The 12,527-nt window shown below is 42.8% G+C and overlaps 1 protein-coding gene across 2 annotated transcripts in view; it reads left to right on the forward strand.

The window, feature by feature from the left end:
• Positions 1-12,527, forward strand: part of LOC126278951 (medium-chain acyl-CoA ligase ACSF2, mitochondrial-like) — a 216,190-nt gene that overhangs the window by 141,473 nt on the left and 62,190 nt on the right. For both annotated transcript variants that reach the window (XM_049979228.1, XM_049979229.1), the window contains exon 2: positions 5,801-5,981. In XM_049979228.1, the coding sequence (XP_049835185.1) occupies positions 5,801-5,981 (181 nt within the window). The remainder of the gene's footprint in view (positions 1-5,800; positions 5,982-12,527) is intronic.

Consider the following 12,527-nt stretch of genomic DNA (forward strand, 5'->3'; position numbering starts at 1 on the left):
AGTGTGTTCATTCCTTCCAGATGCTAAGTCTTGAGTTTCAGCTCCATACAGCCATCACATGATTTCTGAGAGTGCCATCAGTGAAACTGTTTTTTTTATTATTAAGGAAATGTAACTGTGGAATTTAGAGCGACATTATACCATAAAGTTTTGTGTTAAACTTGGGTAATCCACGAGTGTGACCTCTAAGAATTTGAAACAGGCCTATGGGAACATTCCTTACCAAGAACAGAAGTTTTTCGCTGGCACAAATCGTTTTTGGAAGGCAGAGAACATGTTGATGATGAACCTCACTCAAGGAGACTTTAAATTTCAAGAACTTATAAAAATGTCAAACATATGTGTGCTCATATCAAAGTTTAACAACGAGGATGATGGGTCACTGGTTAAACGCTTTCACTACACATCAAAATTGACCGAAGATTGGCACAAGCAAAAGGTTTGGCTAAAATGATGCCGCAAAACCTCACAATTGAGCAGAAGGACAATCGAAGAAAGGTGTGCATTGACAATCTTCAGAGGATTGCCAGTGACCATGAGTGGTTCAATTGTGTGATCACAGGTGATGAATAATAAATTGATGAATATGATCCTGAGACAAAATGGCAAAGGCCCCACCATCTCAAGCCTTTCAGCACTGCTTCCAAGAATTGGAACAGTGACTCCGCCAATGTATAGCTGCTGAAGGGAACTACTTTGAAGGAGACAATATCATTGTTTGAAAAAAAAAAAAAGTTTGGAGATAAAATCAGTGACATTACTTTTAACACACACTTCGTAAAATGTACAAGTATCCGACCTTTGGCCAGAAAAAAGTATTTCAAATACCTGACGAGGTTGGGACCATAATCCCCTTCAAAGGTGGTGGTGGTGGTGGTGGTGGTGGTGGTGGTGGTGGTGGTGGTGGTGGTGGTGGTGCCACTGCAGGAGGCAATGGTCCTGCTGTGGACTGATCTCCATGGTACATCAGGTACCTGCTGTCACAAACTAGTCCATTTTGTTATCTCAGTACACCTCCCCCTGCTGGTCCGAGGATTAGAATAGGCCTGTGGTATTCCTACCTGTCATAAGAGGCGACTAAAAGGAGACTTAAACGCTTCGGTCTTCTGTGACGGTCCCCTGTAGGGTTTAACCTCCATTCTTTAAAATTTTACCAAAGAGTGAGCCAATTGGTGAATGGCGCCTTACATGGTGCATTGTGTCTATCATGCATTCAGATCTTTAGACCACTTTCTCATCGTCACATTGCAGTCCCACCCTTTCTCCATCTCTCAGGCGAGGACACCTTCCTGGGTGTGTTTTCCACCAAGCACTATGCAGTGTCACTTTCTGTGTCGACGATGGCCATGGACATCTTTGCACCTGATATCCAGCATGGTAGCCAGACCATTGTGATGGGGCCACCATGTACCCTGTTGGTTGTACCCCCCATGACCACACAGGATCTGCTGATGCCTGCATCATTAACTCCCCTCATATGCCAAGGGGTAGATGCCCACCCCTCAGGGGCATCAGTACTGCTGGCAATAGCAATCCTGCCAGGTGGCCTTTGCTGCGTCTGTGGGAGGGCACCTGGTAGGAGTGGGTGGCATCAGGGCAGATGACACGCAATGAAACATAGTCCATCATCACTTGCTGGTGGTGAAACACCAGCAGTCTCTAAGTGTTCATGAGCTCAATTCAATCCACAGACATACAACCCCAAATCGTTCCCCTCTCTGGCCACACCATGGGAGGAACGTCAGGCTAAGGATGGCAGCGAATCATATTCACCCCGGTACCTTGTACATTCAAGAGCTGATGGGGAATCTTTCATGACAACAAAGCCTCAGCTTTTTGTTGAACATTTAGAGGACAAGTTTGGGGAGGTGGAGGGCTTTTCCAAAATAAGATCTGGGTCAGTCTTGATCAAAACAGCATCCTCTGCCCAGTCACGGACGTTACTCACTTGGGACAAGCTGGGGGATGTTTCTGTAACCATCATGCCCCATAAGAGCTTAAATATGGTCCAAGGTACCATATTTCACAGAGATCTTCTTTTGAAGTCTGATGATGAGCTGTGCACCAGTTTAGAGCAGTGAGGTGTACATTTTGTCCGGTGTGTCCACCGGAATCAGAGGGATAATCAGGTAGCCAATGGTCCCTTCATCTTGGCCTTAGAGGGTGATATATTGACCGAGAAAGTCAACGTGATGATCTACCATTGTGATGTAAAGCCCCAATGTGGCGCTTTAAGTGCTGAAGTTTGGCTGTATATCTTCCTGTGTCTATCATCTCGAGATTGTGGATGCCCATCACATCCCAATATTCCATGTGCTCCGCCTCCCATTTGTGTCATCTGCAGAGAGCACCATTCACCTTGCTTGCCAGACTGCAATATTCTACAGAGAGGAAGGAAAATCATTGAGTAAAAGACCGTGGACCGACTGACCTACACTGAGGCTATGAGAAAATGAGAATGCCTGCATCCTGTGTGTATGATATCATCTTATGCTGCCGCTACAACAGTTATGGCATCATCAGCTCCACCAAACCCAATCACCTCTTGGAGCTGGAAGAGTATTCCTGCTCCCTTGATGGTGGGGGCCATTTCCCTCCCTGTTGCTGCAGCACCACCTACTTTGTGAGCAACAACCCCCCAACCACCGGGAACGTCTGTCCCCACTTCTAAGCCCGAGAAGTATAAGTCGTCTTCAGCTTCTCTTGCTAGGAAGGGGACCATTGGGTCACTCCCTTCACAGGTTTCTGCTAGTGGGAAAAATGACACCCCTCAGTGGCTGAAGAGCCCAAAAGCAGCTGGTCGTAGGGCTTCACACTCATCCTCAGTCCCGGAGACTGAGCCAGTGATGTCCTCCCAGCCAGGGAAACCCAAGCAGCAGTGAGAGAAATCCAAAAGGAAAGTCCCTAAGACCAAGGGAATTGTGGTGGCTCCCACACCACTGCTACCTACAAGCTCTGCGTCTACAGATGAGGTGGAGATTCAGGCATCCACTGAGGACCTAGATCTCACCGGATATAGACTGCTCAGGCAATAAGTCGGTGGCAGCAGGTGACTCTGGGAGTAAACTATTTCATTGAATGTTCCATGCCTCCCAGTCTCATGATGACGTCATCTTCCAAGGGAATTGCAGCGGTTTTTTCTTCAGCCTGGCTGAGCTATGGCAACTGTTCAGCTTTACACCTGCTATCTGTGTTGCCCTCCAGGAAACCTGTTCCCTGGCAATGCGGACCCCTGTTCTCTGTAGCTGTAAGGGATATTACAGGAACTGTAGCAACTATAATGATGTGTCAGATGGAGTCTGCATTTTTGTCCTAAACTCAGTCTGTAGTGACACTGTGCCACTTCAAACCCCTCTGTCAGAATAAGGACCACACTTGAAATAACCGTCTGCAATGTATATCTTTCTCCAGATGGTGTAGTACCTCTGAATGTATTAGCTGCACTGATTGATCAACTCATTAAACCTTCCTGCTTCTAAGAGATTTAAACGCCTATAGCCTCTTGTTGGGTGGCACTGTGCTTACTGGCTGAGGCAGATGTCAAAAATTTACTGTCTCAGTTTGACCTCTGCCTCTTAAATATTGGAGGCGCTGCGCACTTCAGTGTGGCTCATGGTAGTAATTCGTCCATTGATTTATCAATCTGCTGCCCAGGACTCCTCCTATCTATCCACTGGAGAGCACATGATGACCTATGTGGTAGTGACCACTTTCCCATCTTCCTGTCACTGCCGCAGTGTCAGGCCCACGGATGCCTACCCAGATGGGCTTTAAACAAGGTGGACTGGCAAACTTTCACTGCTGATGTCACCAATGAATCTCCCCCACACGGTAACATTGATGTGATGTTTGAACAGGTGACTACAACAATTGTTTCTGCAGCAGGAATGCGATCTCTTGCTCTTTAGGGTGCCTGAGGCGTAATGCAGTCCCTTGGTCGTCACTGTATGTTGCTGAAGCAATTAAAGAATGTTAGCAAGTTCTACAGCGACATAAGCAGCACCCTTCCCTGGAACACCTCATAGCCTTTAAATGGCTCCGTGCCTGTGTTAGCCATCTTACCAAACGATGGAAGCAGAAGTGTTGGGAGAGATACATCTCAATCATTGGGTGCCGTACGTCACCTTCCCACGTCTGGGCAAAGATCAAACAGCTTTTCAGGTACCAGACCCCAACAGGCGTTCCTGGTGTTACCCTAAATGGCGTGTTATCTAATGACTCAAACACGATTGTCAAGCACTTGTCTGAGCACTTCGCTCGAGCCTCAGTGTCAGAGAATTACCCCCAACCTGTCGCACTCTGAAATAGCAACTGCAAGGGAACATCCTCTCATTCACTACATGCCACAGTGCCTCCTATAATGCCCAATTTACAGAATGGGAGCTCATCAATGCCCTCACACATTGTCCCAACACATCTCCTGGACCTGATCGGATCCACAGCCAGATAATTAAACATCTCTCATCTGACTAAAAGCAACATCTTCTCGTCATCTTCAACCGGATCTGGTGCCATGGCATCTTTCCATCGTAATGGCAGGAGAGCACCGTCATACCGGTGCTCAAACTCGGTAAAAACCCGCTTGATGTGGATAGCTATCGGCCCATCAGCCTCTCTAACGTTCTTTGTAAGCTGCTGGAACGTATGGTATGTCAGCGGTTGGGTTGGGTCCTGGAGTCACATGGCCTACTGTCTCCATGTCAGGGCAGCTTCCACCAGGGTCGCTCTACCACTGATAATCTTGTCCCCCTAGTCTGCCATCCGAACATTCTTTTGCAGATGGCAATACCTGATTTCCATCTTTTTTGACTTACGTAAAGCATACGACATGACCTGGCGGCGACATATCCTTGCCACATTGTATGAGTGGGGTCTCCGGTGCCCACTCCTGATTTTTATCCAAAGCTTCCTATCGCTCCATATTTTCCATGTCCAAGGTGGTGCCTCCCATAGTTCCACCCATATCCAGGAGAATGGAGTCCCACAGGACTCTGTATTGAGTGTCTCTCTACTTTTAGTGGTCATTAATGGTCCAGCAGCAGCTTTCAGGCCCTCCGTCTCACCTTCTCTGTATGCAGATGACTTCTGAAATTTGTACTGCTGCTCCAGTAGTGGTGTTGGTAAGCGTGGCCTACAGGGAGCCATCCACTAGGTGCAGTCATGGGCTCTAGCCCACAGATTTGTTTTCAGCCACAAAGTCGTGTGTCATGCACTTCTGTTGGCATCATACCGTTCATTTGGACACAGAACATTATGTTCGTGATGATCCGTTCACTGTAGTGGAGACATATCGATTCTTAGGACTGGTTTTCGATGCTCAGTTGACTTGGGTTCCTCATTTCTGTCAGCTTAAGCAGAAGTGCTGACTGCACTTCAATGCCCTCCGTTGGCTGTGCAACTCCAATTGGGGTGCAGATTGCTCTACACTGCTGCGCCTCTACAGAGCCCTTGTCCAATCCCAATTTGGCTATGGGAGTGTTATTTATGGTTCAGCAGTGCCCTCAGCTTTGCATTTACTTGACCCTGTGCACCACTGCAGGTGTTCGACTAGCGACAGGAGCTTTTAGGTCAAGTCTGGTGACCAGCATACTGGTGGAGGCTGGAATCCCTCAATTTAATAGTGATTCTGAATAAAAGTATTTTAGAGTTAACTTTGGGTTGAATAATATGGACGTGAGAAGTGTGTGGAGTTGTGGGGTCAATTTCATGAGTGTGAAAGAAAATTTTCTTCTCTGCTGTTAGTGACAATAAGATATGAGCCACCTCAAGTGTGAAATGAAGCGTTCCTGTTCCCTTGCAGGTACAGTAGTGGCAGCAAGGGCCCGAAGCTGAGCTACTGGCATGAGGCCAGCGAGATTCCTCTTGTCAACCTGACAGTAGGTCAACTGGTGGACAAGAGTGCACAGCTTTGGGGAGACCGTGAAGCCATCGTCTCTGTGCACCAGGGCCACCGCCTCACCTTTCAGGAAGTCAAGGAAAAGGCAAGTCACAGTCCGTGTGTGCAGTTGTTAAAAAAAAAAAAAAAAAAAAAAAAAAAAATTGTCTCCTCCTGTTCCTCTTTCCTCTTCTGTCTTCTTCCTCCACCTCTTTCCTCTACCTTGTAAATTCATTATAGGTAATGCATGTTATGATCTATGGCAGCTGGATTTAGTAAAACTAAACTTCTAATTGTTGTTGTTTATAGGTCCCCTAACTCTGACTTCAGAGCATTTCTGCTAAAGGTAGAGAGGGTTCTTGATTCACTTTGTAGGAAGTACCAGGAATTAGTTATATGTGGTGACTTCAATTATGGATGTTGGTAGATCTCCGAAATTCATATGATCTGATGCAGACTGTGTTTTTTTCCAACCAGCGTGCAGGGGAACACTAACACAGCCATAGACAATATTTTTATTTATTCTTCATTACTAGATGGGCATTCTGTTAGTAAAAGCATGAATGGCCTTTCAGACCATGATGCACCAATTTCAACACTAAAAGGCTTTTGTACTCAAACCAATGTCATATTTAATTACAAACTATGTAGGAAAGTTAATCCAACAGCAATAGAGTTTTGTAAACCTTGTCAAGGAGCAATAGTGGCACGATGTTTATAGTGCTGATAACATAAATGATAAATAAAGTGCTTTCCTTAACACATTTCTCATGCTCTTGGAGATTTGCTTTCCATTAGAACGTTATAAACAGGTTACTAGTAGTAATAGGCAGCCTGGGTGGCTGACTAGTGGGATATGAATATCTTGTAGAAAAAAGCGGGAATTATATCAAAATGTCAGAAGTAGTCATAATCAATCTACAGTAGCCCATGACAAACAATATTGTAAGGTGCGTAAAAATGTTATTAGGAAGGCAAGGAGTATGTGGTATGCAAATAGAACAGCTAATTGACAAGATAAAATGAGAACCATATGGTCAGTTGGGAAGGAAATGTCTGGTCAGCAACACAGGGTTGATGATATAAAGTCAGTTTTCAGTAAAAATATTTATTTTACTGATACATCAGATATATGTACAGTATTTAACAATCATTTTCTGAGCATTGCTGGTGAATTAAATAAAAATTTAATTTCTCCAGGGAATCATATAACTTTCTTGGTAAATGCCTTTCCAAGAGTGATGTCTGAAATACTCCTCTGTAATACAGACAAGAGGGAGATGGAGTCAATAATTAAATCACTGAAGACTAAGGGCTCCCATTGTTATGACAGTGTTTAGCAGAATATTAAAGTACCTCGCTGCACATGTTAGCCCTGTATTTAGCTATGTTTGTAATTTTTTCCTTTAGGAATGGTCAGTTTGCTGAGCGATTAAAGTACTCTATAGTAAAGCCGATTTATAAAAAGGGAGAAAGGGATTATGTAGATAATTTTCGACCTATTTCTATGCCATCAGTGTTTGCAACAGTTATTAGAAAGGCTGTTGTGTAAGGATACTTGCAAATTTTATATCACACAATTTCCTATCAAATGTACAGTTCGGCTGTAGAAGTCGTTTAACAACTGAAAATGCTATATTCTCTTTTCTCTGTGAGGTACTGGATGGGCAAAACCAAGCATTTTGAATGCTTGGCATATTTTTTGATTTAACTAAGGCATTTGATTGTGTTGTTCACAAAACATTGCTCCAGAAGTTGGACCATTACGGAGTAGGGGGGGTGGCTCACAATTGGTTCACCTCTTACTTTAGCAACAGGCAGCTAAAGGTCATTATTAACAATGTTGATAATGGTTGAGATGTGAAGTCTGAGTGCGGTACTGTCATCAAGTGAGAGGGGAGGGGGGAGTGAATCTTGGGGCCACTCCTCTTCGTTATTTATATAAATGATATGCCCTCTAGTATTATGGGTAACTGTAAAATATTTCTGTTTGCTGATGACACTAGCTTGGTACTGAAGGATGTTGTGTGCAACATGGGCTCAGTTTCAAATAGTGCAGTGCATGACATAAGTTCATGGCTTGTAGAAAATAAACTAATACTAAATCACAGTAAGACCCAGTTTTTACAGTTTCTAACACACAATTCAACAAAACCCTGATGTTTTAATTTCAAAGAAAGGTGAAACTGAACAGTTAACATTTCTAGGTGTTCAGATAGATAGTAAGCTGTCGTGGAAAGCCCACATTCAGGATCTTGTTCAAAGACTTTGTGAATACTGCCATTTTTACTATTTGAACAGTATCAGAACTGAGTGATCGTTCAACACGAAAATTAGTCTACATTGCTTATTTTTATTTGATTATGTCATACGGTATATTTTGGGGAAGCTCTTCCCACTCTAAAAGGATATTTTTGACTCAGAAACGGGCAGTTTGGGCAGTAAGTTGTGTGACTTCACGAACCAAATACCTTACTGTCATTTCTTGTTAACAGTATTAGCTTATTCCCAAGAATAAGCAGCTTTCACTCAGTTAATACTCAACAGAAATAAAACCTGCATTTGGATCGGACTTCCTCACCTCTTGTGAAAAAAGGTGTGCAGTATACTACTGCATCCATTTTTAATAAGCTACCACTCAAATTCAAAAATCTTAGCAGTAATCCATGCACTTTCAAATTGAAATGGAAGTGTTTCCTCATGGGTCACTCCTTCTATTCTGTTCAGGAGTTCCTTGAAAAATTAAGCTTATTCTTATTGTATTGTTGATTGTGTTTACTTAAATTTATGGACTTACTTTTTTTAGGTCAATAACATTTATTTTTATCTGTTATTATTTTTGTGTTGTAATTTCATGTACTGACGTGCTCCATGACCTTGGAGATTTGCTCCTCAATTAGGCCCTACGGAACTTGACGCGTAAAAAAAAAGTCGTGTGCGCCTCCTAGATCATTCCACATCAGTATCATCAGTCCTTTGTAACTTAAATTTCTTTTGTTACTGGAACAACAGTCATGTGTGATGCTAGAATTTTGTATGTTACAAATATGAAGCTTGGTTAACTGTGCAGATCGTGACAAAGGGCCAACTTCTATTTAAAAAAGTGAACATTAACAGGAGCTACATTCTGAAAGAATGTATTAAGTTGAAAGTGAAAGTCATGACTAGCAACAACAACAAAAATGTTTGTCCAAAATTTTAACTGTTTTCAAAAGAAAGTAGAACTTTCGAGCATGTTTTTCATATTCATAAAGATCTGTAGGAAGTGGCCAAGACCTTTTTAATGAGAGGAAACACCTGTATCAAGATATTCTATCCCCAAACAGGCGAACAGTTTCTCTTGATGAATGTTCATTACTTACAGAACTTTATGAGGCTCTGAATGGTGCTTTAGCTTCTATATATATTATGGATATGAGCATTATTGAGCTCCTGTTATGGAGGAGGATGGCGTTCTTAGTACTTTAAGGAGACTGGGCCAGCTGTGAAAAAACTGTCAATATAATAGAAACAATTAGTCTGTTTGTGCTGTACTGAGATAACAAAAAGGACAAGTTTGTGACAGCTGGTACTTGATGTACCATGAACATTCTTAGTGGCATCCAATTTGTCATTTCTCCCAAGAAAAAGTGAGAAAAATATGCAAATGCGATAGAAAGAAAGACACACACATCCTTTGCTATGCACGACATTCCATGTTGATGATTCTGTACTTGATGTTGAAGCAATGATGACTGAACGTACCTTGCTTCGAGCTTCTTTCCCACTCAAGGTTGAGGAATGGAGAAGGGAGGGGGAGTGGAACAGAAATCTGTTAAGTTTCTTCCCCATACATGTGAATATAAATGACTTCAGAACATGCAGAGCAGCTATACCTTCACTAAGAACTTCAATGTGTCTCTAAATGACTCAGTGTAAACCTACCCATGTATGTACACAAGGGGGCTACAAACCTCACTGGGAAGGTCATCCTGGTGCAGACAGGGTGAATGGTGCAGCCTGCCACTCTCGGTGAGAGCTAGTACAGATGGCTTATCCACAAAATTACAGCACTTCAAACTGATTCTGCTACTGTCCTCTCTCATTATACATACAAATATGCTTACCATACTCCTTGCCAAATGATACCATTGACAGTGAGCTTGTGGACCAAAGCCCCAACAACCATTTATCCTTTGAGGAGATCCCTGTGAACACAGTGAGCTATGAGGCTCTTGTAAAACATGCCCCCAAGAATCAGGTAGTTGAAGCTGCCTGCTACCCTGAACGACATATTTCTTTTGATCACAGGGAAGACACAAATTCAGCTAAACATCATTCCTTGTTTTCAGCCAATGACTTTGCTTTATGCTCACCAACCACCACAAAAACAGTTTGATTGGAAATATTTAAAGACTTGCACAGCAGAGATGATTACTCAGACCAGCTGTTCTGCCAAAAAAGAGGAATATCTGAAAGCAAAAAACCAAAATGGATCTTTTATAGGCAAACTGGACTCCTTACAGCCAACAGACTGTATTTGACCAGCAAAACGTGCAATTTTCAGAACTAACTAGAATGTATAACCATCCATAGAGCCATCAAGGCATCTAAACACCTTAGAAGAGGACGTGTCTCTCGTGGAATGAGAAATGTCATTCTGCAAAAAGTGTTAGGCAGGCAGTCCTGGTGGTTCCATACTAGGCTATCTACAAAATAACTTTTGTTGCTGTCTTCAGTCCTGACACTGGTTTGATGCAGCTCTCCATGCTACTCTATCCTGTGCAAGCTTCATCATCTCCCAGTACCTACTGCAACCTACATCTTTCTGAATCTGCTTAGTGTATTCATCTCTTGGTCTCCCTCTACAATTTTTACCCTCCACACTGCCCTCCAATGCTAAATTAGTGATCCCTTGATGCCTCAAAACATGTCCTACCAACCGATCCCTTCTTCTAGTCAAGTTGTGCCACAAACTTCTCTTCTCCCCAATCCTATTCAATACCTCCTCATTAGTTACGTGATCTACCCATCTAATCTTCAGCATTCTTCTGTAGCACCACATTTCGAAAGCTTGTATTCTCTTCTTGTCCAAATTAGTTATCGTCCATGTTTCACTTCCATACATGGCTACACTCCAAACAAATACTTTCAGAAACGACTTCTTGAAACATAAATCTATATTCGATGTTAACAAATTTCTCTTCTTCAGAAACGCTTTCCTTGTCGTTGCCAGTCTACATTTTATATCCTCTCTACTTCGATCATCATCAGTTATTTTACTCCCCAAATAGCAAAACTCCTTTACTACTTTAAGTGTCTCATTTCCTAATCTAATTCCCTCAGCATCACGCAACTTAATTCGACTACATTCCATTATCCTCGTTTTACTTTTGGTGATGTTCATCTTATATCCTCCTCTCAAGACACTGTCCATTCCGTTCAACTGCTCTTCCAAGTCCTTTGCCGTCTCTGACAGAATTACAATGTCATCGGCGAACCTCAAAGTTTTTACTTCTTCTCCATGAATTTTAATACCTACTCCGAATTTTTCTTTCATTTCCTTTACTGCTTGCTCAATATACAGATTGAATAACATCAGGGAGAGGCTACAACCCTGTCTCACTCCTTTCCCAACAACTGCTTCCCTTTCATGCCCCTCGACTCTTATGACTGCCATCTGGTTTCTGTACAAATTGTAAATAGCCTTTCGCTCCCGGTATTTTACCCCTGCCACCTTCAGAATTTGAAAGAGAGTATTCCAGTCAACATTGTCAAAAGCTTTCTCTAAGTCTACAAATGCTAGAAATGTAGGTTTGCCTTTTCTTAATCTTTCTTCTAAAATAAGTCGTAAGGTCAGTATTGCCTCACGTGTTCCAACATTTATACGGAATCCAAACTGATCCTCCCCGAGGTCCGCATCTACCAGTTTTTCCATTCGTCTGTAAAGAATTCGCGTTAGTATTTTGCAGCTGTGACTTATTAAACTGATAGTTCGGTAATTTTCACTTCTGTCAGCACCTGCTTTCTTTGGGATTGGAATTATTATATTCTTCTTGAAGTCTGAGGGTATTGCACCTGTCTCATACATCTTGCTCACCAGATGGTAGAGGTTTGTCAGGACTGGCTCTCCCAAGGCCGTCAGTAGTTCCAATGGAATGTTGTCTACTCCAGGGCCTTGTTCAGACTCAGGTCTGTCAGTGCTCTGTCAAACTCTTCACGCAGTATCTTATCTCCCATTTCGTCTTCATCTACATCCTCTTCCATTTTCATAATATTGTCCTCAAGTACATCGCCCATATATAAACCTTCTGTATACTCCTTCCACCTTTCTGCCTTCCCTTCTTTGCTTAGAACTGAGTTGCCATCTGAGCTCTTGATATTCATACACGTGGTTCTCTTCTCTCCAAAGGCCTCTTTAATTTTCCTGTAGGCAGTATCTATCTCACCCCTAGTGAGATAAGCATCTACATCCTTACATTTGTCCTCTAGCCATCCCTGCTTAGCCATTTTGCACTTCAAACAAATAACTGGAGAACCTAAAGAAGCCATGAATAAGTTCCTGAGTACGATTATCCACTGCACCTCAACCATAGGAGCGGTGTTAGTCAGTATGGATGATGTCGTGCAAAAGTAGGGCTGTTCACTTGACAACCATACTCAAAAATGGGGT

This window comes from Schistocerca gregaria, chromosome 6, assembly GCF_023897955.1.
Source record: "Schistocerca gregaria isolate iqSchGreg1 chromosome 6, iqSchGreg1.2, whole genome shotgun sequence".
NCBI classification, from domain to species: Eukaryota; Metazoa; Arthropoda; class Insecta; order Orthoptera; family Acrididae; genus Schistocerca; species Schistocerca gregaria.